We start from the raw sequence: 27998 nt of genomic DNA on the forward strand, positions 1-27998 counted from the left end.
GGACAACGGACCCGTTCCCGTCATTACCGGGCCGTGCGGAGCCCAAACCCGCTGATCCTCCGGGACCACGGCCCCCTCCTCACCCCAAGTCCCGCCTACCCCGGGCACTTCCGCTTGCTGCCGGAAGCGCCGTTCTCCGGCGGGACGTGGCTACCGGTACCGAGGGCTGCGGGTCCGGGGCAGGGCTCGGGGTGTGGCTTGGCCGGCGGTCACCCGAGGGTGTCCGGAGCAGCGGGGCTCGCGGTGGGGCTGACAGGGCCTGGGGGACCGCGGGGCCGGTGGCGGCAGCTGTTGGGGCCACGCTGGGCCGGTGGCTGGAGGGGTTCTCGGGGTACGAGCGGCTGGCTGGGCTGGGGGTGTGCGGGGCCGGGCTGGGACATGAGCGGGGATGTCTGCTGCTCCTGCCCGGGGGCCCTGAGGGGATAGTGGGGGGAAGACGAGCCCTGGGGTCCCCGAAGAGGGCCAGGGCTTGGCCGCGCTCCCCAGCAGCGTGTGCCACGGCAAAGCCTCTGCTGTGACCTGCGGTGTCAAACCCTCCCTCTGCGGTGCCCGGCAGCGTGCAGCTCCCGCCGGGTCCCCCGTCTGTGCCTGGTCGGACGTCAGCGCAGGGAGTGCTCCCGATCCTGTGGAAACAAGTTTCCTGGCAAATCTGGTTCCCTGTGAGGGTGCTGAGGCGCTGGCACAGGGTGCCCAGAGAAGCTGTGGCTGCCCCATCCCTGGCAGTGTTCAAGGCCAGGTTGGACACAGGGGCTTGGAGCAGCTGCTCCAGTGGAAGGTGTCCCTGCCCGTGGTAGGAGTTGGAGCTGGAGGAGCTTTAAGTCCCTTCCCACCCAAACCGGTCTGGGATTCTATATCAGAGCTCTTTGGCTCATATGCAGTGTGCCTGACATCATCAATCACATCCTTGTAGTTGAGACCAAAGCTCGTGGGTCAGGAAAAATACGATAGTGATCGGGAGTGATCCTCTGTGCTGAGGATATTCCGTGCTTGGGGTTGTTCTCTTCTCCAGCTGAATATGCTTTTGGCCAGGATCCACTCTCTTCCAAGATGTTTTTGACTTAGAATGAAGACTGATAGTTTGAAATGAGACATTTTTCCCCTTATTGCAAACACACAGGCCTGTGCAGTTTTCAGACTGATTCCAGAAGTTTTAAGAGCCAAATTAAATGTGTTATGAGATGAAAACCAGCAATTCTGCTGCCAGGTTGTTGGGGTGGATTTTTTGTTCATAGGGAAATTATTTATCACAAGAATTGAGAACACTTGTTAATACCTGAACTTCTCTAACAATGCACATAAGGGATGTGCTTTTGAATCACCCTCATGTTTGACTCCAAGTTAATTTTAGGAAGGGAATTGAAGTCATTGAGCCTAAAAGTGCTGTTGGAAATGCAGTCATGGTTTGGTGAGCAGGTGGGAGGTGGCAGGGGAGGGCAGGCTGTGCTTTGCAGGCTCACCCTGGGCACTCTATTTGGAGGAGTGCTGAGTACTGCCACGTAAGCACCAAAGCTATTCCTTTAATAGTATGTCGGCAGACTGTGTTTTGGTTGCCTCTCCAGTTTGGACTGTCAGGAGATAGACTACAAGTATTAAAGAGACAGCAAAAGCCAAGAGTTGAGCCCAGCTCTTCAGGAGCCAGATTTAAATATGAAGCTTTCATATTAAACAGTGCTCCCGTCTGGTTTTTATTGTCCTGAATGATACCTGGGGCCTGTCACTGAGGAACGGGGCTGGAAGTAGAGCACCACGTTACAGGTTTCTTCTGAGGTGTGTGCAGTTGGCTTCTGGGTGTTCCCTTGAGGTTTGGCATTTGGGTGGTGGATAAATTGCTTTGCATAAACCCATTTCCAGGCCCTGCATGTGGTGCAGGAGGGCTCTCTGTGTAGCCTCTTTTGTTATGCTTTTGGTTGACTGACCTTGTAAAATACACCCTGTGCTGCCTTTGGTCTTCTGTTTGCTGAAGACAGGAACAAGTCATCACGATGCCAGCACTGCCTCTGGATGAGCTCCAGCTGACAGAAAGGGATCCCAAAACAGGGAAGATGAGAACTTTACCAGCACTGGTGAGCTGCCTTTTTCCTGAAAGCCAAAACAAAACCTTTAATAAATAATCATCTCATGTTGAAGCCTGGGTAAAACTACCCTTTGTCTGGGATATGATGAAAGTTGGCTAGTTCACCTGTCACAAGAAGGTTTTTTTGTGGTTTAGTGCATTCAGACAGTTGAGATTTCATTTACCCGCTACTGGGGAAAAAAACCCAACTCAAACTCACTGTGTTCAACATCAACAGCAAACTGTGTCCTCCAGAGCTACTTATTTCGAGGAGCAGCAATGTAAACTTGACTGCAATAGAGGGAATGCTATGGGAGCTTTTGCAAGCTCTGTGTGAAGCTTAGCTCTGAGCTATAGCACTGGGATAATTCCATGCACTCCCTGCATCCTGTGACCTTCCACCCTGTGGCTTCTGCTTGGTGAAATCAGGAAATTTAATCCATGGTAACCCTTTTCTCCTGGAAATAAGAGAGAAAGCAGAGGGCCTTGTGGGCACATTGCAGAAGTGGGCTGCTGGCTTGAGGAGGTTCACACGTACCTGGGTGTACACGTGGGTTAAGGCAGAGCTTCAAACTGCTGCCTGCTCTTCAGTGTGATTCTCATTCTAGTCTGGGTGTATTTGGACAAAGCCTGTTCAGTAACCCCTGGGGAGGGCAGTGAAACGTTTCTTCTCTGTTTGGTGGCTGTGTCAGTTTGACTTCATGGAACGTTGTGCAAGAACCAGTTAGGAGGGAAAAGAGAGCACAGCCACGCTTCAGAGGCACAGCACCATGTGGCTGCTGTTTGTTTCCAAGGTGTGGGAGGGCTGCTTTGCAAGGCTTTGTTTAACAGAGTGCAAGGAGCAACATCCACCCATTATGAAGGAAAGCCTGAAAACATGGCTGATAAATAAGGATACAAACCTGCTGGTAATCCACCTCGAGAGATTAGAAAATGGGAAGTTACCAGGGAACTCAATGGCAAATTGTATTCAAGTGCAATTTTTTTTTTGTGTTGGTTTCCTAATTCAGTGAGCAGTGCACATGGTAACTGGACATTCCTGTCTCTTGGTCTGTAGTTTTAATACAGTGTTTTGGCTTTCTGCAGCACCCAGAAATAAAAGCAGATCGGTCTTTTGTGCTATACAGACCGCCACCCCTCGCCAGAGACTCTGCTTTAGTGGAAGAGTTCTTGGAGAGAGCCAAATTCATTGCAGATGACCTGAACTGGCTTCTGGCTTTGCCTCATGACAAGTTTTGGTGCCAGGTAAGAATTGTTTTGTGGACACTGAAGAAGGTGTTTCTAGAAGCCATGAACTTTAAACGAGTTTCGTAAAGACTTGTATATGTTCCTTATGCACTTAATGATATGACTTCCCTCTGAGCCCCCACTGGGCACCAGCACTGCACCGTGTAGACAAGGCCCTCAGTGACATGGTTTAATGGTGGCCTTGGCAGTGTTGGGGAACAGTTGGACTGGATGAGCTTAAAGGGCTTTTCCAACCTGTGTGATTCTGTGTCATTTGTCAAGCATTTTAATTACTGTGCCTTAGAGTGCAAAGAAAGTCCCAGTAGATTTTCCCTTGTGGATTTAAAGAGTTTGCTTGTATTTGCTGCATGTGGGGCTCCTTTTAGCACTCTAGAATGTTTTAAATCACTTTCAAATTTAGGTGCCCTTCCCCTGAGCATGGCTGTGTGACATTCTCTTCTTTTGTTTCCTTGTTTCTGTCGGTGCAAGGTGATTTTTGATGAGACGCTTCACAAGTGTCTGGATTCCTACTTGCGCTTTGCCCCTCGCAAGTTTGATGGGGAGCTGGATTGTCACCCCGAGGTGAGCGACGTGCAGAGGGGTCTTCATCGGAGCGTCTTCCTGACCTTCCTCAGGATGTCCACTCACAAGGAGTCCAAGGTGAGGATTTCATTCCCTTCCAGTTTCCCTGGGCTGGGCAACTTAGGAAAAACACCATCAGAGAAATTAATGGTGTTCCTTGTGTGTCCAGCTGTGTTCCTCTCCCTGGCTGTTTTTATCAGCCTGTTCACTCTATGGAGATGATAACCATGCAGAGCTGAAGCATCTGAGCTATGGGATGGTTTCTGAGGAAGGGGATCCAGTCAGACAGCTCAGTAACAGCAGGTTAGACACAGGTGGGGGTGTGATACACCCCTGGAAGAGAAGAGGGAGCAAGCTGGCCACTGTGCAGCTCTGTGGCACAGGGGCTCAGTGCCACTTCCTCTGTGCTGTGTCACATAACCTGTCCTGATCGTTGACCTTCCTTGAACTTTCCCCAGGTTTTGAGGACAATGAAATTTCTGTAAATTACTGTTTTCTTGCCATGGTAATTGAAAGCCACACTCAGCCCTAATCATGTGAGTGCAACTCCCATCGGGAGCTGTGGAATTTTCACAAGGCCTGTGGGCAGGATGTGTGAGTGAGTGAGGCACCCTGTGCTTGAGCAATTGCTCCTTGATATCCTCGGCTCATAGTGTGTTATTTGGTGCTGTATTTATTCTCTTGGTTGTCACAATGGTGATGTTCAGGATGTTTTGAGGAAAGCTCTTGGAGTGGGAGGTGGAGGAGCAGGGTGGGAACAGGTAGAAGGAATGCTGGAGCCTGCAACTGGCACCACTTCAGCAGCAGCACTGACACCTCTGTGGTGTCTTTCATTCCAGGAGCTGATTAGATCTCACCCCTCCAGTGAGGCAGTGAGCATCTGACACCATGTTATACTTGAGTAATCGGAAGAGAATAGTCTGTTGTCCTGCAGGCAAGCAGCAGGAGCTCTGGAAGTTGGCCCCAGCCAGCAGTAAGCCCTGTCCCTCAGCTGAAGCAGGGAAATGTGTGCTGCCTTTCACTGAGATTGGACATGTTCACCCCCATAGGCAAACTCTCATCTGAAAAGCCAGTCACGGTTTAGCTTGCTTGTTTCTCAGTATCAGAGGCACTTGTCATATGGAATTTTAGCAGAAATTCCTGCAGTGCTGAGAGTCAGGTGGCTCTGTTGCAGTGTTCCAGCAGTCAGGATATAGAGCTGCAGTTCCCAGGTTTGCTTCCTACTTGTCAGTGATGCAGTTGTCTTTGGTGCCTTGATTCTTCCAGGGTACCACTAACCTCAGGCTGGGATCTCAAGGGTGTTTTTCAGTGTTGGTGCCAGTGAAGCTGTTCCTATGCCTGCTTACTCATTCCTACACCTGGGCTGAGCCATTCTTGTGTCAGCTCAGCTCTTTGGCCCTATCATGAGCCAGGTCTGGGAGCTGAATGAGCTGTGGGAGCTTTTTATTTTAACTCTTAGGTTGGTGGGTTTGCTTCATGTGGATGGGCAGCGTCGTGGCAGTGACAAGCAGTGGGGAAGTGGGGACAGAGGGTGCTGCAGGAGCTGGTGTAAGCAGAGTCATTGCCTTCTATGAAACTACATCCTGAATACACCTTTGAGAAATGTTTTTACAGGTGCCATTATGATGCTGGCGCTCTTGCAGAGCAAGATATGAATTATCCTTTAAATTACTGGGTTTGTTTTTTTATTTTGTAGGATCATTTTATCACCCCTTCTGTCTTTGGAGAAATTATTTACAATAACTTCCTGTTTGACATCCCGAAGATCCTGGATCTCTGTGTGCTTTTTGGGAAGGGAAATGGTGTCCTGCTCCAGAAGATGATCGGTTAGTTAAAGCCAAGGAGCAACAGGTTGCATTTGGCATTTTGCTTACTTTTAGAGTGGCAAGTGGGGTTTTATACCAGTGTAACTGCTCTGGAAAGGAGTTGTTCAGTGGTAACTAGAATCTGTAATTTCTACATCAGATTACTTTAGTTGTGACCTTCACTGATGTCATTGAAAGCACTGTGTCCTGCTGCTTAGCTGTCCTGAGGCCCTGAGGGCTCTGTAAAATCCTCCTAGAGATGAGAAGGGCGAAACAACTCATCTAGTGTGCAGGGAGGGAGGAGGGTCTGACAGTGGGCACAGTCTGGCTGTTCACATGAGTGTTCACAGAGTTGGGAGCCAAGGGGAATATGCAATGTGAGGTAATCTCTGGTCTATGAAGCAGGAGAACTTGAAGTCTCACCACAGGCCTTGATTTGTGGGGTACCTTCAAACCACAGAGCATTCAGAGCATTGCTCAAGCTGTGCTTATCACTACATTTCCCTGCATCTGTACAGTCCATCTGGCCAGTGCATATGAAGTAACAGCTCAGCTTTACACACTGTATAATGAACTTGGGGCACACTGGTTTAGCTGCTGCACTTACTCTGTGCTCCCTTCACACGGGAACCACTTGTGATCTTCAACATCCACCTGGCTATGGATGAAGTGAGCTCTTCTGCCTGAATTCTAGCCCACATTGTCTGCCATTCATGCAATGAAACTTTGTTCTTCCTTTAGTAGCTATTTTTGTCTCATTTCCACATTGACTAACATGAGCTCATGTGATGCAGCCACATTGCCAGAACAGAAAAGCTGAGATAAACCTTTAGCGTTTTTAACCCCTTTATCAGTAACTTCCACTCTGAATTCACCTGCCAAGTCTCAGAGGTGGCCAGGAGGCATGACAGGATAGGTATTTCCCTTTCAGAGGTGAAGCTTAGGTTATCTGGCCCTTAAAATAGTCCAAAGAAGACCCAAGTGTATGAAACCTCATTTGAATTCTGCATATGCTCTGGCGTGCAGCACAGTAATGCTGCATGGAGGTGACCAGTGATTTGCTCACCTGATTGTGCTGTGACAGTAATGGCACAGCAGTTCTGGTGTGTAATTCAGAACTTGATCAACTTCAGGTTCTTGTTGCGGTATAAATTGTTCTGAAACCTGTCTCGTAACTCTCACCCGTGCTCTGCCCTTGCATAAGGACATTAGCTCTGTTAATTTTCATGGTCTGAACAGTAACTCATGGGAAAACAGGCAGCCTCTGGGCTTACTTGCTGAGGATTTATGCTGTGCTGTTAATCAGTGGAGTATTTTGTAGAGATAAAGAAGCCCTAGTAATACAACAGCAGGTATTGCTAAAGCCTCATTACCCTGAAGAAATATTCTGCAGAACACTTCCCAGTGCATGCTGAGCTCTTCTCAGTAATTGAAAGTCAACCCCAGTTGTCAAATACAGGAAGTAGGAATGTTCAGGGGTAGTATTTGTGTTGTTCATTGATCCAGCCTTTGGAGGAATCATCTTGCATCTCCTTTGCTCTGCTCTAATGAGCATATCCTTGTTACCAGTCCTGCAGCTGCACTGGTGAGTTGACAGCAGCCCTATCAATCAACCTGAGCAGGAGTGGAGGAAGGAGCCTTGCCTGTGTCCTAAATGGGTATTAGCTGGATTGGGAGTGGGGGTATCAATAATAACACCAGCACATTTGCTGATGCACATTTGCCCATTGCCGTGAATGTCTGAACTAATGGGAAATGGTCTCTTTTCTCCCATTTCTCTTCTCAGGAAATATATTCACCCAACAACCAAGTTACTTCAGTGACCTAGATGAAACTCTGCCCACTGTCCTGCAGGTACTGCTCTGCTGCTCAGCCCAGAGCTGGGATTTCCTCTGGAAATGTGGCACAGCTTAGAGGGTGGAATGAAGCAAACATGGTCATAGGCAGGCAGAATGCATTTGCTAGTACTTCCTTTCTCGAGTTGATGCTAATGTGCCTCAGGCAGGTTCGGAGCTTTTATCTAAAACTATTTCTTGATGACAATTTCCTATGGCCTTTCTTCAGCTTCTGCTGTCTGCAGTTAATCTGAAGGAATGTTCATTAGGCAGCTCAAAAAGTATTCCTTATATCCCCCACCCACCCCAAGTCGGGGAAGCACTGAAACTTAAACTAGCAAAATAGAGACCATAGACATGTCTACTTGACATAGTGGAATGGGTTAGTATTAGCACTGCAGCTGCTCAGGAGTAAATGGAACTCTCTTGGAAGGGATGCAATGCTGCCATACAAAAGCTGTTTTGTACCTCTCCATGTCTAAGCTTTCATTTTTATGAGCAGCTTTTATATTCCCCAGATTCAGCAAGTGGGATTCACATTTAACCTGAGGGGGAAATTGAGGCACTTTGACATCTTTATAGCCTGAAAATGTCATATTTATGTCCTCAAAAATAAACAAACCCAAGATACCATTTACCCCAAGACACCAATAATGTCACTTCTTGAAAGCCCACATCCTTTCTTCCTGAGTGTTAAGAAACTGTTAGAGGCAAATCCCAGAGGTGATACCTTGTTTAAAAAATATCCTAGGATGCAAGACCAGCCCTTCAAATGTACCAGTGGGAGGGCAGGAGAGACTCCAGGTGCTTTCTGTTACGGACCATATTGGAGCAGTTTCTCTGCAGAGCACTGGTTTCTTGGCTCTGTGTGTTGGTGACCAGTGCATGGCTGTGCCTGTGCATCTCAAGTGTGAGGCTGTAGCAGAGATCACTGATCCAGAAAACTACTGATGTGCTTACACTGTCACTGAAAGAGGTTGATACCTGTGCAGGTTCAGGACCGTACATGCCCTCTAGAACAGCATTAACCCCAAGTATGCAACTTGAGCACCTTTAGCTGCCCATTCATAGGTGTCGGGGAGGAGAGCTTGCCAAATCTCTCAAGGTACAGGTGTAGAGAGTTGGTTTTAATTTGCTCCTACCCCACAGGATGTTCGCAACCCAGGACCTAATTCTGTCAGCTTCTCCCAGACTCGTTGATTATAAACAAGAGCTCCAAACTCTGTCCTGCTAACCTGCTCACAGGAAGGCTGTGGGACTAGCTTGCAAGCAGGAGGTGGTGTTAACTTCGCAGTTGTCTCACTGCAAATAGGGGTTCTGGGTGGTGTCCCAGTGTTGTTGCTGCCTGTTTTTTCTTACCTAGCTAAGGATCTGGCTTAGAATCATAGAATTGTAGAATAGTTAGGGTTGGAAAGGACCTCAAGATCATCCAGTTCCAACCCTCCTGCCATGGGCAGGGTCACTTCACACTAAACAAGGTCCAACCTGGCCTTGAGCACTTCCAGGGATGGAGCATTCACAACTTCCATGGGCAACCCATTCCAGTGCCTCAGCACCCTCACAGTAAAGAACTTCTTCTTTATATCCAGTCTAAACTTCCCCTATTTCAGTTTGAACCCTTTACCCCTTGTCCTGTCACTGCAGTCCCTAATGAAGAGTCCCTCCCCAGCATCCTTATAGGCCCCCTTCAGATACTGGAAGGCTGCTATGAAGTCAAATTAGCTGCAATCCCTGTCTTGGCATCACAGCCATATGCAGCTGCACTTAGCTACTTGCAAGCTGCATGGAGTTTCAGAAGTGCAGTGTAGCCTTTCCTGCTGTAGCCTGTGAGAGTCTGATGCAGCTTCCGCCTTACACAGCTCCATGTTGAATGGAAGTAGTCCCATCTTGCATACATGATCATAGCAGTGAATGTTAACAAGGTAAAGCATCTCTGCTGCCTTCCCTGCCTGTTTTAACACTGCTCCCTTCTCTTGACGTAGGTGTTCAACAATATTTTGCAGCAGTGTGGTTTGCAGTGTGAAGGAGCCTCTGCTGAGCCCCAGAAATTGGAAGAAAAAGTAAATGTGACTCCAGGAAACATGCCCCTCCAGGTAGAACTGCTGCTTCTTGCCCTTTGCTGTTTGCACTCCTGCAGACTGAGCAGTCTGGGGAGCATTGCAACCACAGAGGGTCATTCTGTTCCCAGACACGGGTGGTTCATGCAGCACATGGTTCCCTGTCATTAGTTCACTGTTTGTCATATGACTTGATGAGAAAGTCTTTCCACCCTGAGTTGGTTGCTTTCTTCGTATGCATTTCAACCATGTCCATTGTATCGTGGGTTCTTTCTAAACCTGCCAACTCTTAACCAGCTTGTAGGGAACTTAACTTGCTGGTAGCTGAGAGGAGGCTCCACAGAGCCCTGGCAGTGGTCAGAGTTGATTTGCTTTAATTCAGAAACATCTGTTTAACAAAAGTACTTTAGTTCATTAAATAGGGCAGTTAGTGCTGGGTGCTGCACAAAGACAGGCCCCATGTCAGTGAGCATGCTCTACAAAATCTTACTTATACAGCTTGTGTGTGGGAGTTGTTGCAGCTACCCTGGAAATGCATCTTGCACTGAAATGGACCACTGAAATCATCCCTTTAATGCCTGTGTTACTGCTATGCAGTGCTTCCAGCCAGATGGGGAGCAATACCATATGTGGAGGAGGATATATGGAGGCCAGAGCCACTGTCCAAAACAGGATATATTGAGAACTCTTGTAATTTCACAGTGTCTTGAATGTGAGCGAGCTGTGGGGATTGCATCATAAATCGTTAAAGGACAGAAGTTCTAGTATGGACATTGTCTCTGCCTCTAGACCCATTAATGTGTCATGTGTTTATAATTCATAGCAGACTCTTTGTGCAGTCAGAAGCAAGGCTTGGTCTGAACGTGGTGTGTCCCTGTTGGTTGTGTTGTGTTCCTGGGAAAACTTGCCTGGCTCTTCTCTCAGTAACTGCTCTTTCACTCTCAGGAGCTGAAGGACATTGTGCTGTACTTATGTGACACCTGCACGACACTCTGGGCGTTCCTTGATATCTTCCCATTGGCCTGCCAGACCTTCCAGAAACATGAGTTTTGTTACAGGTACATCTTGGCCTGCAGACAGAGCTGGGTCTGGTGAAGTAAAAAGTACTGAATATTCTCTTGTGTCCTGGCCCAGTCCCTTTACCACTGACACCGCCATTTAATCGTAAGTCAGCCTGGTTTGGATTGAAGGGACCTTAAAGCTCACCCAGCTCCAACCTCTGCCACAGGCAGCGACCCCTTCCACTGGAGCAGCTGCTCCAAGCCCCTGTGTCCAACCTGGCCTTGAACACTGCCAGGGATGGGGCAGCCACAGCTTCTCTGGGCACCCTGTGCCAGTGCAACTGGGAACAGTGAGGTTCACACTCACAGGAATACAGAGTGATAAAGAATGATTATAGGGACATCTGGAGCTTGTCTGCTATCTGTGCACCTTTCTCATTATCCTTGAGTGATCCTAGAGCCAGGCAACCATGATGGCTTCAAAACCTACTAAATGGTACTTGGTGGGGTGGAGAGGGCAAGGAGAAAAGAGTTGTAGACAAAAAGGGCTTCCTACTGTAAGGCCTGAAGCAAGGGAAGTGTAAAGTATTTCAGAGCGATAGTCCATCGAGGTCTGAAAAGAAATGCTTTTATTTGATGCTCTGCATGAGGTTTGTGCTAGAGAATATTACTGAGGTTTGGCAGGAGCTGAGTGCCTGGGAGAGAATGGCAGCTGGGTTGGCAGCTAATTCCCAATCCAGCTCTGGATCACAGTGATGATGAGTCAGGATGGTCTCCATGACCAGACAGCAGAGTGTGTTCCCACAGAGGCTGCAAGTCCTTGAGTGGCACTTGCCCAGCTTGCTCCAGTTGTTTAATCCCCCAGACCATCTTGTAGAGTCTTGCCTTTGGTTAGGAGCCACTGAAGTGTTAATTTATTGTCCTTACTTCCCAGTTTTGTTTGCTTGGGAACAAGCACATGTTTGTATTTTGCTTTTGTTTCCAGTTGTGTTGCAGGCCCCTGAGGCAGCACAGCTGCCAGTGGTTTATGGACCATAGGTTGAGTAATGCTGCTCTGGGGGGTGTGGGTGCCTGTCCTCCTGGGGTGTTGTTGTCCAGTTGGTTATTGAAGGATCAGCAGATTGGTGGAGGGCTGGTGGCTGTTTGAGTTGGTGAGCAGCACAGCTTCCATGCTTGGTTACTCACAGGAGGAAAGCCTTTTGCTTTAAATTCTACTGCTGATGTTAGAGATGTGCTAAAATAGTTTTGAGCTCTGTGCAGCGGGACAACAGCAACATTCTCATTACTTCTCAATATGGACTAATGTCTGGGGCTCTGGAGCATGGAAAGGGAAACTGATCTACATGTCATCCTCCTGAAACCTTTGTGTGGCTGAATCCATCTGCTGGCACTTGCTCATTTCTCTTCCTGACTAAAAGTATCAATGAGAGCTTCTGCTACATTTGCCTCAAGGATACTCATTTAGCATGTTTGGCTCTTAATAGGAGACACAGACATAATGTTCCTAATGGAGCCTCGGCCCATCAGTTCAGCTTGGCTCTCCTGCACAGTGCTGCAAATTGTGATTTGTACCAGCCAGCTACTGAGGAAGCGGCACTGGCTGTTTGCATCTCTTGGGGCTCTGTCCCTAGAGGAAAGAGCCTGTGTGGGCTGCCTGGCATGGAAAATGTGAAACTGGACCAAGCTATCTTTCTTTGTTTCCTCCCTGTGGCATCCTATTGCAACATGCTGTTAGGCTTTCTGCGTATTGAATACCTTCACCTAAGTGCCCACCTAGAGCAGAGCTGAATAGGAAATCATTGGAAATCATACCCAGTTTTGTATCTGGTTTTAGCATAGAGCAAGATGGGGCCATGAGGATATTGGAAGGGAATGGGTTGGTTCAGGATGGGCGAAGCATATCAGCTCCCTGCAGTCTGCAGGTTTGTGTCTGGGATGTTTCTCAGTTGGGCAGATTGTTCTTCGGTAGTGTGACGATTCTGTGCCTACATCTTTGAAGATACCTCGATGACCTCAGGGTGCTGCTCTGCCCAGTGCATAGGATCCCAGCCTGATTTGGGTTGAAGGGACCTTAAAGCTCATCCAGCTCCAACCCCTGTCACGGGCAGGGACCCCTTCCACTGGAGCAGCTGCTCCAAGCCCCTGTGTCCAACCTGGCCTTGAACACTACCAGGGATGGGGCAGCCACAGCTTCTCTGGGCACCCTGTGCCAGCGCCTCAGCACCCTCACAGGGAACAGCTTCTGCCTAAGAGCTCATCTCAGTCTCCCCTGTTCTGGCAGGTTCAAGCCATTCCCCTTGGCCTGTCCCTACAGGCCCTTGGCAAAAGCATATTTGCTCCTGTTTCAGGGCACAAATAACAAAATGGTGTAATGCCAGTGAGTGCTAATGAAATGAGCTGTTTGACTTGTCTTTTAGCCAATGACATTTGAAGCCTCAGGTGACAGTTACTGTTTTGTTGCCCCTCTTTTACAGATTAGCTTCATTTTATGAACTGGCAGTTCCTGAGCTGGAAGCTGCAATCAAGAAGAGGCACTATGAGAACAACAGGTGAAAGTGGGTGCAGGGGCTTTGCCTTTTCTGTTCAACAGGACTCTCCGTGGGCTTAGTTAAGAATTCACTTCATGCTGCTTTACTCACCTCCAGAGTCTTTCTGTCTTTTTTATGCTGCTTCAAAGAACTCCAGGGAGATGACTTTTCTAATTCCAAATTTCCCTGGGCAGTGGGGTGACTAATGAGTTCTTGCACTGCTGTCTGAGAAGAATTTGATGGGAGATGCATTCCAGTTATAACAAAGCATGAAAACAGGAATGATATCTCTATGTGTAGATTGGTCTCATTTTAAGGCACAGGCTGTGCTGGTACAGTTGAGATGTCTGTCTAGCTGGTGATTGAGACCAGCTTTTAGTGCATGGATTTTCATTCATAACTAGGAAATGGCTCTGATCTCTGGTCCTTGCAACAAATGATTCTGCTAATGAAATCCCCCCTCTGGAGGGTTAACTCTGGAGCAAAGGTGTGTTAAAGATTCACATTTCTTGTGCTGATGCTAATAGTGTCTTTTTACTCTCCCTGAAGTGTCTTTGCTGATTTGTGGAGGAGAATTTCGCATTCCAGAAAGAAGATGATAGAAGCTTTTCACATCCTAATAAACCAAGCTTGTCTGCAGCCCATCTTAGAAAGCAGGTATTGGCACTGGGACCCGTGGTACCAGCCAGTTATTTGATTGCCATTGAGGGGAGATTTGCTGGAGAAAATGAATGGATGTTGCTATTTTTATTGGGGTTGTAGCCATAGACTTTGGCTAATATCAGAAGTCTGTGGTCCCACACAGCAGGAATGTTCCAGAGGAAGCTGTATGATCCAGAACTGGTGTGTATTGACCCCACTAGAGTGGGATGATGCTGTGGTCCAACAAGCTTTCTAACGTCAGCTTGTGGCTAAATTGCAAAATCTAATGGTGTGTGTAGACACCTTGACTGAGACACCACTGTAAAAGTGATGCAGTGTTGCAGATCACTGAAAACACTCATTTTAAATCTAGATACTGGTGCCTTTACCTGGTTCTTCCCCCTCCTCTTGTGAAAGTTGTTAGCTGATAACTCTATGAATAATCTCTAAATGAAGGCAAGTATAACTGTCTCTGTGTTATAGTGGAGAAAGAGCCCAAAATCATGCTGCATATTGGGGATGGAGCCAAGAGCCTGGATCTGGATTGCAAGGCCAGGGGTCCCCTGCGCTGCTCTCTGCCTGTACATGTTACAGAGTTTGAAGGTTGCTGCAGCTCATGTTCTGCTTGAATATTTGCCCTCATCTGGTATTGGTAGAGTTGTCCAAGAAGATGAGGAGGGTCTGTTGGTGAAATTCCTTATGGGAGACCTGGATTTGCTTCCTTGACTTTTCTAAAGAGCTGCCTTTTTCCCAGCACTGATGTACTGCAGAGAGTGTTCAGTCTGGCTGGGGGCTTGCTGCAGCAGCAGCAGGAGGAGCTTTGGGTGTTATAACACACAGGCTGCAGTAGGAATTGACTTGGCCTGTGTTCTTACCCAGGTGAACACATACTTTCTGGGAGGTTCACTGCTATAATCCCAAGACATATAATAAGAGCACAATTACAAAAGCACTACACACCCTGTTATGCTTGATGCAAGTCAGGGGCATCAAAGCATGACTTGTAAAGGCTGTCTCAAGTCTTGTATTTCTAACTGTGATACAGCTGTAGACACAGCTGGCTGAAGTGTTTGCTGAAGCCAAAGAAGAGTCAGAACAGTTTGGGTTGGAAGGGACCTTCAAAGCTCATCTAGTTCCCACCCCCTGCAATGAGCAGGGACATCTTCAACTAGATCAGGCTGCTCAAAACCACATCCAGTCTGGCCTTGAACGTCTTCCAGGGATAAAACTTGTTTCCATTTGACCCTTTGCTCCTCTGAAAGCCCCAAAGTGGTCTGAAATTTATTTTCAGCTGGGGTTTTCCCTTGATGTATGAGCATAACTGAGAGGGAATGTGGAGTTTATGCAACACTTACCACCAGTTATTCACTCTGTGCCATTGTTTTCTGCAGCTGTGAGAACATTCAGCCTTTTATTGAGGAATTCCTACAGATCTTCACTTCAGTGCTTCCGGAAAGGAGGTGAGTCTGGCTGCAGAGAGACCCAAAGGGAAGGTCAGCTTGCCTTCCTCTTCCATTCTTTACAATAGAATTGCCCGAGACATTATTATGAGGTATTATGATACATTTGGGAGTTAGAAATCATTCTGACTAGTTGGGAGAGCTGCTGTGAGAGGATTTCACACTGCAGTGCAGCCTTTACTGTAAGGTGAGGAGGGTGTTGCATGACGCTGGAGAATGTTATTCTTTGCTCTCTTTAATCCAGGCTTTCAAAGGGGAGGATAGCAATTTAGCCATTAGCTACCTGGACAGCTTAGACTATTATTACTGATCTCTGCTTTTCAACTGGGGTGACCAGAACAGAAAAGTGTTTAGTGCTGATGCTGCAGGTGCAAAGTGAGTAAGTGGCAGAACTGGGAATTCAATCTTGGCCTCCCAATGGTGCTGTTCTGATCATGTTGAAATCATAAACTCTTTTCTCTGTAATGTGGCCCTAGGTCTTCACATCCTGAGGAGTGTTGTAGGGGTCTGATGGCTGGGGGAGGATGGTGAAGTCTTGCTGCAGTGTAATGGGAGCATGATGAGACCTGGCAATGGATGCTGGAATCCAGTACTGGGTGAAGGCTTAGAAGTGTTGCTGCCTGAGCAGTGAGGATGCCGAAGCAGCATGGCAGGGCCAGCAGTGTGTGACAGGTCTGCTGGTGACTGACTGTGACTGATTAAGCTTGCTTCTGGGGTTTCAGATTTCTCCGTGATTATGATAAGCTGTTTCCTGTTGAGGATGATGTCAGCCTGCTTCAGCAAGCATCCTCCACGCTGTATCCTTCACCATCACCTTGGGGTTTTGCAGACCTGGCTGCTCTTGGAATCCTTCATGCCTGTGCCATTTCCAATAGTGCTGCCTCTGGTTAAGCTGCAGGACTGGAAATGGGTGATAGAAAGTTTTCCCCTAAAAAACAAAGGGGAGAGTCGTGTCTATGGAGCCAGGCTGAGAGAGCTGGGCTGGGGCAGCCTGGACAAGAGAAGGCTCCTGAAGGGGAGACCTGAGAGCAGCTCCAGTGCCTAAAGGGGCTGCAGGAAACCTGGAGAGGGGCTTGGGACAAGGGCCTGTAGGGACAGGCCAAGGGGAATGGCTTGAACCTGCCAGAACAGGGGAGACTGAGCTGAGCTCTTAGGCAGAAGCTGTTCCCTGTGAGGGTGCTGAGGCGCTGGCACAGGGTGCCCAGAGAAGCTGTGGCTGCCCCATCCCTGGCAGTGCTCAAGGCCAGGTTGGACACAGGGGCTTGGAGCAGCTGCTCCAGTGGAAGGGGTCCCTGCTTGTGGCAGGAGTTGGAAGTGGATGAGCTTCAAGTTCCCTTCCAACCCAAACCAGGCTGGGATTCTATGAAGGTTGATTGAGGCACAGGTTTGGGAGTTGCTGAAAATCTCATTGTTCCTTCAGGGTGAGGTCTGAATATGCACATCTAGAAATGTCCTTAATGGTGCACTCTTAGAGATGACACCAGGACAGCCTATATCCTCCAAGCAGTGGAAAGTGCATGGGAAGGGGTAGACAGGAAAAAAGCACAAGTCGTTAAAGATCCAGCAGCAGCAGCAGCATCTAATGGAGCATCAGCAATCCTGGATAGAACTGTTGAAGACACGGAAGGGCTCAGGGCTGGATACGTGTCAGAGGATGAGGTGAGTAGACCTGTGTGGACTGGGTCCTGCTCTTTCTGTCCTTACCTTGTTCATCTGTGAAGAGAGGATTGGTTTCCTCAGGTTTGGGGGTTACAGGAGATTCAGTCTCATCCCTTACCTTTGCTAGATTTCAGTGCAGCCCCATGTGCCTTGTGAAATGAGAAGCCACATAAAGCCCCACCTTGAGTCTGGCTTTATCTTGGAGCACATAGCCTCTAACTCCTGTTGGCTTAAGCTTCCTGTTGCTGTGGTGTATTCAGATGCTGTGCCTCATCACTGTAGTTCATGTGTGTATTCATTAATCCACAGTTCATAGGTTATTTGAGGAAGGGATTCCCCAGTTTTCTTGCTGACCCAGGGACAGATAAAACCAGTTGGGTGCTCCAGGCTATGTCATAGACCTTGTGCAATATAAACAGCTTTTGATAATTTCTCTTGACTTCTTTGTGATTAAATTCAGATAACCCAGGCTGCTGCTTTCCCTTTTTATAACATGCCTTCCTGCCTCCCCTCAGCTGCTGTCTATCCCCAGTAATGCCCCCACTTCTGTTTCGTATCTGCAGTGTGCCGGTGCAGCGGCTGCGCCCATCGCCAGGGTCTCAGGGGTGGAGCTGGACTCCCTGATCTCTCAAGTGAAAGACTTGCTACCAGACCTTGGTGAGGGCTTCATCCTGGCCTGCCTGGAAGAGTACAGTTACAATGCAGAGCAAGTCATCAACAACATCCTAGAAGAGAAGCTGGAGCCATACTTGGATAAGCTGGACCGAACAATGCAAAGGCAAGGGACAGCTTCTGTCATGGGTTTGGTGTCATTTGGGGTTTTTTTGTTTGTGGGTTCTTGTTTAACAGAGGCCTGGAGCAGCTCTGCTCTGGAGCCAGAGAGCTCTCTGGAGAGAGCTGGGCTGGGGCAGCCTGGACAAGAGAAGGCTCCTGAAGGGGAGACCTGAGAGCAACTCCAGTGCCTAAAAGGGCTGCAGGAAACCTGGAGAGGGGCTGGGGACAAGGGCCTATAGGGACAGGCCAAGGGGAATGGCTTGAACCTGCCAGAACAGGGGAGACTGAGATGAGCTCTTAGGCAGAAGCTCTTCCCTGTGAGGGTGCTGAGGTGCTGGCACAGGGTGCCCAGAGAAGCTGTGGCTGCCCCATCCCTGGCAGTGCTCAAGGCCAGGTTGGACACAGGGGCTTGGAGCAGCTGCTCCAGTGGAAGGGGTCCCTGCCCGTGACAGGGGTTGGAGCTGGAGGAGCATTAAGGTCCCTTCCAACTCAAACCAGGCTGAGATTCTGTGATTCTGTGAACATCATGCTTACTGAGGGCTAAACACTCGTAGAGCTGTAAGAGATTGAATGTGCATTCCTGGGGGTAGATAGCTGCAGTGAGAGCTTCTCGCTGCTATAGCTTTCTGCCCTCATTTGTGTCCCTGCTCAGCATTTCAACAGAGCCAATGCTGGGTTGTGTTTTGTGATGGGGATAAAAACACTCGTACATTAAATGCTCACTTCAGAACCATTAAAATTTGCATCATGGGGACACTGGCTTGGGCTGGCAATAGAATGTGTTGTCTTCAAAAGCGATTAAAGCTATTCTGCTGCAGAGGTCAGGGTCATAGGTGTTAACTCCCAGTGGTTCTGCAGGAAAGGACATCTTCAGAGGAACTGATTAATCCCAAATTCAACCTGCAGGATCAAATATTGTATTTGACAGGCTCCTGTTTTGTGAGGGAATTTAAACCAGGGAGAGACAAGAGGTGCAGTTCAAATCCATTTTCATCCACCCTTTGACAAGCTTTCCCTGGCTTGTACCTGGGATGCAGGGCTTGTAGCCAGCAGTGGGACTGAGCTGTTGGAGTTTGTCTGCAGCTGCCAGCACGTGTTTGTGCTGCACCAGCAGTTTCTGCCTGAGCCTCAGGATGTGAATGTGCTGTTTGTTCATATTTCATGGGGGAATGGGCAGACTGTCTCATTGTGCCATTCAAAAGGAAAGCATCTCTATCAGGAAAACCATATAGAATATCTTAGTCTTGCAACAGTCTTGATGCTCTCACAGTCACATCTGCTGACTTGGGCGCAAATGTTGGCTGGCTCTTTGGAAGGGTTGGGGTTTTTCTGCCAAGCCAGCAGTTACAGAAGATAGGGCTGGATTTAGTTTTTCTTTCCTGCCTTTTTGCATCTTGAAACAAAGCTGTCAGTTCAATAGCAAATGTGGAACTGGGATCAGGGCTGGGTTTAGGAATGAGCAGAGCAGCGTCTACAGCCAACAGCTGAGCTCACAGCACCAGCGCTATGAATGTAAAAATAATGCTCCTTTGACTTACAAGTTGAACAAATGTAAGCCTGGAACCCTGAGAGAACTGTAGGAAGATAAATACCCTGAACTCAACAGCGGCAAATTACTGGAATCTTTTCCAGTGTGTAATTCATCATACTTAGTGCCTGGCTTTGCTGAGTCGCTGTTCTGAGACCAGGCAGCCTGGTGACATCCAATGGTTTTACTCATTCTTCAATGAACAAAAGAGTTTTCTTGTTGCTTTCTGTAAGTTGCTTTATTTTGCCCCAAAAGATAAGCTTCAGAAATGGTGCCTTTTATCTCACACCAATGCCCTTTAGTGGTTGTGCATGTACTACAGCATGGCTGTGAAAGGAAGGAGTTGTAAACTGTGACCTAGCACCACATAGTGGACCTTCGCATGTAGTGGGTGACTTGGAGGCTGACAAAGACTAACCCAAAGCCTTGGGAAGGAGAGGACTTGGTCTTTCCCAGCTCACCTTTGGTTTTATTCTCTCTTGCTCTTTTCTCTTCTACCAGGCAGCTGAAGTCAGACCCGACTCCTCTGGTCACTTCTCGCTATAATGTTTTCCAGAATGATGAGTTTGATGTTTTCAGTAGGGATTCAGTGGATGTTTCTCGGATCCAGAAGGGCAAGAGGTGAGTATCGTGCACCCTTCATTAACCCTGTCTGTCGAGAGGGATGGTACCTGCAGCCTTGCAATTCTATCTCTCATACAAACCTCCTGCAGGTCTGTGTGGTGGGGTAAGGCTGAGCAAAAAGGTTTCCCACTTCTTTCTTTGGGAAAGTGAACTGAATTGTTATTAGTGGGTTGGTTTCAGTTAGTGGGTTTCCTAATGGGCTTTCCTCTGTGTGCTGCTAGAGAGGGCTCTGCCAAGCTCCTTTGTAATGTTAGGCTCTTGCTTCTTGGTCTTAAAGTTAAACCTGCACTGAAGAGGAAAGCTTGCAGAGCAGCCACCTCTGTGGGCCTGGGGTGACTCAGGACTGGGAGTGAAGAGTGATCTGATTTAGATCCAAGTGAAGCTTCAGAACCCATGTCCTTCACAATCTGACAATGCTCTGACAATACTCTTGTTCCGCTGCTGTAAGCTTCCTGCAGCAGGGCATTTCTTTTGCTTTGTGCCCAGTTTGGCATGTTGTGCTGTGCCATGCTCTGATCAGATTTAGGTTAGGGCATTGCCCTGCTTGCTCCCATTGATGTCACTTCTAGAATATCCCTGACTTGTTTCAGGTTCCTCTGGAACACTTCAAGTTGGCAGGCGTGATAGTTACTTTGGTGTGTATTTACACAGAATGTAAATACAAGTCTGTGAGTTGAGCCTTGTGATCCTGGGAGCTCCCACGTAAGGTTTTGTTTGCAAAGCTACACCAAACTCTCAGCAGAAAACTGCTTCTGTCCCCAGGTCCAGTCCAGCAGCCTCTCAGCAGCAGTGCTGTAGTGTTTCTACTTGATTTCTCTCTGGCCAAGGCAATGACTTTGGAGGTGTCCATAGCTAAGAATTCACAGACACAACCATTCTCTTCATGGTGTTGCCTTGCTCAAAGTGCAGGCGGTGACTGTCAGCAGGAGTGTGTGCTTGGTTACCTCCCATCTCCCCAAAGTCTTGCACATGTGGGTAGTGCTGCAGGAGCTGGACAAGGGCAGAGGGCACTGTCCCAGGTTCAGCCAGTGTGTGGGATAACCCTGCTGGGAGCTCCCTCTGCAGATCAGTTGAAGAGCTTGGAAAGTCGCAAGTTCAGCTTTGGGGCAGCAGCACAAGAGGGACCTGGAGCTGTTGGAGCGAGTGCAGAGGAGGCCATGGAGCTGCTGCGAGGGCTGGAGCAGCTCTGCTCTGGAGCCAGGCTGAGAGAGCTGGGCTGGGGCAGCCTGGACAAGAGAAGGCTCCTGAAGGGGAGACCTGAGAGCAGCTCCAGTGCCTAAAGGGGCTGCAGGAAACCTGGAGAGGAGCTTGGGACAAGGGCCTGTAGGGACAGGCCAAGGGGAATGGCTTGAACCTGCCTGAGGGGAGACTGAGCTGAGCTCTTAGGCAGAAGCTGTTCCTTGTGAGGGTGCTGAGGCGCTGGCACAGGGTGCCCAGAGAAGCTGTGGCTGCCCCATCCCTGGCAGTGTTCAAGGCCAGGTTGGACACAGGGGCTTGGAGCAGCTGCTCCAGTGGAAGGGGTCCCTGCCCGTAGCAGAGGTTGGAACTGGAGGAGCTTTAAGGTCCCTTCCAGCCCAGACCAGGCTGGGATTCCATGATCCCTGAGCTGGGTGGTGGCACCCTGTGCCCATGGCATTGCCATCTGGCTGCTGCCAGGGAGGCTCTGTCTTCTCTCAAGCGGTGACATCACTCCTTGGGAAGTTGTCATATCTTTGCTGTGCTGTTCCATGAGCTCTCAGCATTATCCTCTGACTGCCGATATTCCTGGTGTCTCTTGGCCTCCCTCAGGCTACATCTTCCTGACAAAATGGTTGTTCTTAGACAGCTTGTGCTTATGTGTAGAGTGGTGCTGCTGCCTGACTATGGTATCTCCAGAGCCAGGTGAGGTTGGGTCCCATTCTGCTAGCTGCTGAGTGGATAAGCATAAGCAGTTTGGGGCAGGGAGTGTTAATGTGAAAGAGAGAGTCACACCAGGTTGAGGAGAGAAACAAGCATGAGGAAGTGAACATATGAGCATACATGTAATTCTTTGCTGATCCTGAAAAGTGATCCCACTTGCCTGTGCCTGTCCAGGCATAATTGCTAGCTGAATCTGTCACCTGAAGTCCTGAACACCATGGGACTAGAGGAGTTATCCCACTGCTTTTCCTGGAACTGGTGCCTGAAACCTTTCATTGCAACTCTTCTGCAGTCATCAGACCAGCTCAACAGGAGACAATTACCAAACACTTAGTTCAGGCTCATGTTGAATACCAGCAGAAGATGTTATCCCAGCTGGGTATGTGTGAACTAACCACCTGCTCTGTAGAGCATTTTGCAGCTAAATGCAGGCAGGTACCAGAGTGAGTCATGGAAGAGAGGGAACCACATCTATCCATAAGGTTACTGCTTGACATTCTTAATTAAGATCAAGCTGCTTAGATGACTTCCCTGGGCTTGCTCTCTATCACATAAGTTTGGCTGTTCTGGAGTCACTGCAGTCTGGTAGGGACAGGCTCTTTCCCTGTTAATATCCAGATGCCAAAGCACCACTAACCCGTGTTCCTTCTGGCCTCTGAGGGCTGCAAGTTGTCCTGTGAATACTTGACAGTGGAATCCCTCATTGCTTTGCTGTAAGCATGTGCTTGGCCGGCCTGAAAAATGGCACTTCAAAGGCTTTATGCTTATGCAGCTTGAGACACAGCATGTTTGTAAAACCTCTATCAGAATTCTGTTTCTTGGTCCTCCCTTTAAAATGGCTATCATTGACTTGCCTCCTACATTCACAAAAACCAAGTACATGCTTTGAGACAGGTTGAATTGGTCACAAGTCTACTCTGGTTTGTTCTTTTCCATTGTTAGTTGTGCTGAGTCCTTGCTGCAGTGCTCATTTTGGGATCTCCCCATCTATCTCCACAGTTTGCAGTCTCTTTCATTTGCAAGCTGAGGTTCTTGGCTGTAGGAACTCAGGTGTCTGCAGCAGTGACTCTAACACAGGTCCCTGCTTGCGGCTGTGCTGCTACTGCAGTGAGACGATGCTGCAGCAGTGTGTTAGAGGGCACTCTGGGCATGGCAGAGCTGGTTTGTAGGCTGGAGTCTTCACCCCCACAGCTTCTCATTCAAGATTCATGGGATTTCTTGTGGTGTTTGAATCTTGGCCTGAAAATTGCAGCTTGAGCATAATTGCATTTGGCCTCCCTAAAAGCTTCCTTTCAGTCTCAAATGACAGTGTTGGTGTCCAGTTCCTGTTCTTATCTGGGCAATCTTGCTGGGCTTCAGTTTAAGAATGACTTTGTTCCAAGCCAGGGTTGGCTGGTTTTAGTAACCAGACAAACAGCCCTATTGTAAGTCAGAGGGGAAATAGGCTTAAGCAGCACTTGTGGAGTTTGAAGCGAGACTTCTGTTCCTCCAGCTTCCACTCCTAAGGGGGTGAGGGGTTTATTAACTTCTCAGGAAGGTTTTTACACCATGTTTCTGTTCCTGTGGAGTGCAGGAGGGAGAAGGACACCACCAGAAGTTTGCTGAATGACAAGCGCCTGGTTGCTGAGCAGAAGGAGCGCTACAGCCAGTACAGGCTGGTGGTGGAGGAGCTGCCTGTGCAGCAGGGAGAGGCTCAGCTCTATGGGGAGGACTACGAGGATGAGTACGATGACACTTATGATGGAAACCAAGTGGGGGCAAATGATGCTGACTCAGATGATGAACTCATCAGTAGGAGGTAGGTGCTGTGGCTTCAGTGGATGGGAATGGCCACCTATGGCTCACACAAGCCTGTTCAGCACTGGCTTTTGGCTTCATTTCTCAATGAGGATGTGTGTGCTTCAAGCCAGCACTTTCTCTGGTGCTGCTGCTTTCTCTGTAACATGCCAGGAGGGAGATCTGGGTCTCTCCTCTCTTGTCAGTAGGAGTGTTGCTGTGGCGTGCACCCAGGACATTCTCAGGCTCCCACTGTGTGTGTCTGCAGGACTCAGCCATTCCCTCAGCTAATCAGCACATCTAAGAGGGGAATTTGCTGTTGTGTTGAACTTGCACTCAGCAGCACTTCTGCTCATAGGCAACGCTCCTGCAGCGGGGGAAATGGGCTCTCTGGAATAACGAGGAGTGCAGCTGGTGTTAGAGGAGGATTGCAGCATTTGGATAACTGAACAACGTGGCTGCTGCTCCTTCCGATCCCCTCTGACACCTCTTGAGTGCTGACACCTGGAAGCCAGTCCTTGCAGGATCGCACAGCACCCTACACAAGGACAGGCAGCTGGGACAGCTGTAGGGAGCAAAGGGTTAGCTTGGGCTGGGGACTGGAGAATATTTGTTCTAGAAATAAGAGCCAGAGATAGAAATCCTGTGTTTCAGAAATGCTAAACCAGCTTTTAAAAGTGGCCTTTAAATTCTGGCGTACTATGAAGGTGTCTCCATTTCTAACCTCAATGCAGAATGCATCTTTGGGCTTCCTTTGTCCCTTTCACTATAGTTTTCTCCCTCTCCTAAAGCATGGTGAGGCTTCAGCTTAAGTCCTTTAGTGGTTTGCCTGTAACAGTGGGGCACTTGGGTCTTTTCTCCCTGTTTCAGGTGCTCAGTGCTCACTGCTCCTAGAGAGAGGCAGGAGGAACAATTAGTGGATGTTCCTGTGGAAAACTAGATCTGTAGGTTTGAAGTAACAAAGGCATTTCTGGTTTTACATTTATTTCTGTGACAGTGGGATAGTGGGTCTGAATTCCAATAGAATATAAGCACACACACACACATATATATATATTAAAGAAGAGCTATAGGTATGTGGTAAATTCTGCCTCCACCCCCTCAGGTCTTTTGCTGCTCTGTGTGTTCAGGGTGATTCACAAAGCTTGCTGGATTTCTCCAACTATTTCTCCCTGTATGAAACTGGGGTAGGGCCCAGCCATAAAACTGGGATTCTGTGGATGAACACTGACTACTCCTAGAGGTTCTGGAGCACAGCATTTCCTGAGCATTAATGTTTCTGTCTGAGTTTGAGCTTGAGGGCTGAGGGTTCATCTGTGTACAACAGATGCTCCCTGACTGGTGAGCTAAAGCCTAGCAAAGTTTACTTCTGCTTAGTAATGCCCTGGGGCTGGATCCCCACCTCGCAGAGGAAGTACTTGTTTCCTGGGAGAAATTCCTTATGAGGTTTCAGGTTTTTCCTGATCTGCTCCTTTGCAACCATAATTATGTTCAGTAACAACTTCATAGTGAACATTCCCAGTGAAGAACATGGGTTCAGCAGTTGTCCATCGTAAAGGTGTCATTAACTACTGGGTCTCTTTTTATTTGGCTCTTCAGAAAAAGCAGCAAGTCCATGAAACTTGTGGATTGTCATTTCTGGAAGCTGGGATGCAAACCCAGAAGGATGCTGCTGCTCACTTGGTGGCTACGCTGTCTCCATTGCTGACTGTTTGTGTCTTAATTCTCAGGCCGTTCACAATTCCTCAGGTCTTGAGAACTAAAGGGCAGGAGGAAGGACAGGAAGAAGAGGAAGAGGATGAAGAGGAGGAGGAGGAAGCTGAAAAGGAAAGAACAAAGGTGATACTTAGTTTGTGGTTGGAGTTGGGTTAAGATTTACTGTATGTTTTATCTGCCTCACCTCCATGGAGAGGTTTAATCTCCTTTATCCCATAGACAGGTGATGCCAGCAGCACGCTTTGAAGGTCACTAATGCTCTGTTGTCATGGATATACGGGAAATAGGGATGTTGATGGTGTTGCTGGCAGAAGGGGGTAGTCTCAGTCAGGTTTAGAGTCACTGACACCAATTCTGGCAGCTCAGCCAGAACAGATAATGGACAATGAACTGATTGTGTTCCATGGTCCTGCAGAATCCCATCCTGCTCTAGGCTTTGGCAGGATCTGCTGAGTTTACTGACCTCTTCCCTTCCTTCCATGGTAGGACCATTTTGTGCAGGACCCAGCGGTACTGCGGGAGCGAGCTGAAGCCAGGCGCCTGGCTTTCCTTGCGAGGAAGGGGTGAGTAAGCATCGGCCTCCATGGGGTGAAACAGTAGCTCTGCAGGTAGGAGCTGTTGAGGGTATCCTGCTCCTTAAAATCCCTGTATGTCAGGGTCACTACCATGGTGGTGGTAACTTCCTCAGTCAGCTTCTACTTCACTGGTTCTTGTTCTATCCCATCAGATGGGTAGGAACATCCCCTTATCATACACAGCAGAACCCTGTGCAAGACAGGATCTGGGAGACCACAGCTTCCCGGAGCTTGAATGGCTCCCACAGGGATTCTGTGACAGTTTAATAGCTGGTTTTAGATGTCAGACTTGATGTGTTGAAGGCCATGGTGCTTGTGTGGCTAATGCTGATCTTGGCTGTTACAGAAGCCCTGCAGAGCTGGGCTGAGCCGAGGTTCAAGGCCAGATGCCTGAACTCCTCCTCACACCCACCTGCTTCGTGGGATCAGTGGAGTTTTGCTCCCCAGAGCGCAGTGTGCTGCTGGTGATGGCCTTTTCTGTGTACTACAGGTACAAGCACGACAGCTCTGCTGTGGTTGGGAACGTGAAGGGCCACGGGCAGAACCGGGAGACGGTGCAGGAACGGAGGAAGAAGGAAGCGAACAAAAGCACAAGAGCGAACCACAACCGCCGCGCCATGGCTGACAGGAAGCGCAGTAAAGGCATGATCCCCTCCTGAGAGACTCTTCTGCGTGCTGGTGTTGCATCACCCCCAGTCCTCTGCCTGGGAGGAGGCGGTTGTGCTCCATTCCCTCAGCGCTGCCCTAGCTCAGGGCTGCCGTCATCAATACCTGGCACTTTGGCTCATGTGGAATTGTGGGTCCTGTGGGTGTTCACGGGAAGGAGCTGCCTCCAGGCTGGCCCTGACTGCTCTCCGGGTCAGAGTGTGTATGCCCCTGGGCTGCACCAGCCCTTCCTTTCCTTTTGTACTATTTATAAGTCTGAGAACTTTATTTTCCTACGGGCTACATGCACCCTCCCCAACACCAGGTGGGTTTCCAAGCCCCTCCAAGAGCCAGGCTTCCCCAGAACGGCCCTCGCAGCTTTCTGCTCTGCTGAAATGCCTTATCCTGAGGTACAGCTGGAAGGTTGGTAGGAAAACACTGGGGCTGTTCCCATTGTGGCAGACACAGAGTTCAGGTGAATAAGACCTGATAAATCTCTGTCCTTCCAGCAAGGTGTGTGAAAACAGAACGTGCAAATAAATGATTTGGATCTTTTAGTTGGTGCTTTAGGCTCTTACAAACCCTATTGATCTTTAACTGGGAGGTACCTCAACAAGCCTTTAATGTGCTGTGCCTGCCGGCAGTAGAATTCACTTGCTGTTTGATGTTGGTTTAGTGTAATGAGATCTGGCTACAGCACTGAGACTAAAGAGACCTGAAAATGGGATCAGGGCACCCTAAGCAAGATGCAATAGTAGGGAATTGGAGTTGAAGGCAACAGGGTCAGAGTCCCCAGGGAGCTGCTCCTCAATAACCACTTTATCACACTCTGTGGAGCAGAACTGCCCCGAGCATCCTGTTTGCTGTTGGAAGGCTGGGAGTTAATAGTAACCATCAGTTTGTGGCTGCTGAAAGGACTTCTCCAGAGGGCTCTTTCATTATGGAGCTGTTCCTCGGCAGGGAGACACACAGTTCTTTGTAACCTGTTTGTACCGTGTTCAAATGGTTGGTACACTCCAAGCCTGGAGCATCTGCCAGCAGCTGGTGATGGAAGCATTCCGGCTGCTGTTGTCACGGACCACTGGCACGTTTTGGGAGCGTTGTCCCCATGGCAGAGGTGAGCTCTCAGGTAAACAGTTAATCTGCTCCCGGTGCCATCTCCCCACCACCATTCCCTGTGCTTTGTGCAGGTGCCTGTGGCTGAGGACACCAGCAGTGGGTGATGGTGCAGGGTGCACCCAGCACTGCTTTCCCACTGGGAACGCCGCAGCAGGAGCACTCCGGCAATGAGCTCCATAGCACGTAGGTGGCTGCCGGGTTTTACGCAGAGGGCGGGACTCCAGCACTGTGTGATCAGTGCTGCTGCCAAAGCTGGGCTCTCCTCCAAGTGTACAAGTGCTGTCGCTGCCATGCAAGTAAGATGAAGTCCTGAGTGCTCCAGACAAGATTGTTCTTTGCAACCCCAGTAATGATAAGGCAGAGGAGAAAGGGAATTACATTTACCAGCTTCCCCAGCTCCTTTGTCAGGGGAAATCAGCTGCTAGGATAACTAACTCTCCTCTTCCATAGCTGTTCTCTGCACCAGTAGCTTCATTTACTCTCTGCCAGCCCG

At 48.8% G+C, this 27998-nt stretch overlaps 1 protein-coding gene across 2 annotated transcripts; it reads left to right on the top strand.

Annotated features, from left to right (window-relative positions):
- Window positions 1-26943, top strand: ASCC2 (activating signal cointegrator 1 complex subunit 2). 2 transcript variants are annotated; one of them, XM_031042502.2, is made up of 19 exons: window positions 1-156; window positions 1964-2063; window positions 3140-3298; window positions 3770-3940; window positions 5559-5688; window positions 7454-7521; window positions 9485-9595; window positions 10505-10617; window positions 13035-13109; window positions 13638-13745; window positions 15122-15190; window positions 15913-15987; window positions 16663-16849; window positions 17413-17627; window positions 19653-19772; window positions 23248-23472; window positions 25181-25289; window positions 25653-25729; window positions 26232-26943. In XM_031042502.2, exons 2-19 carry the CDS (start codon window positions 1983-1985, stop codon window positions 26398-26400), a joined length of 2262 nt encoding a protein of 753 aa, XP_030898362.2. In that variant the 5' UTR covers window positions 1-156; window positions 1964-1982; the 3' UTR covers window positions 26401-26943. The 2 variants fall into 2 exon arrangements, with proteins under 2 accessions (XP_030898362.2, XP_030898363.2); XM_031042503.2 differs by lacking the exon at window positions 1-156 and adding an exon at window positions 1508-1767.
- The last annotated feature ends 1055 nt before the right edge of the window (window positions 26944-27998 follow it).

Source organism: Melopsittacus undulatus, chromosome 12, assembly GCF_012275295.1.
Source record: "Melopsittacus undulatus isolate bMelUnd1 chromosome 12, bMelUnd1.mat.Z, whole genome shotgun sequence".
Taxonomy (NCBI): domain Eukaryota; kingdom Metazoa; phylum Chordata; class Aves; order Psittaciformes; family Psittaculidae; genus Melopsittacus; species Melopsittacus undulatus.

What these genes read in the sequence shown, in the direction of transcription:
- ASCC2 (XM_031042502.2), top strand. Translation starts at nt 1,983, where the DNA reads ATGCCAGCACTGCCTCTGGATGAGCTCCAGCTGACAGAAAGGGATCCC. An exon ending in CAGCCCATCTTAGAAAGCAG is followed by an intron (nt 13,746 to 15,121) that starts GTATTGGCACTG and finishes TGTTTTCTGCAG; the next exon opens with CTGTGAGAACATTCAGCCTT. An exon ending in GCTTTCCTTGCGAGGAAGGG is followed by an intron (nt 25,730 to 26,231) that starts GTGAGTAAGCAT and finishes TGTGTACTACAG; the next exon opens with GTACAAGCACGACAGCTCTG.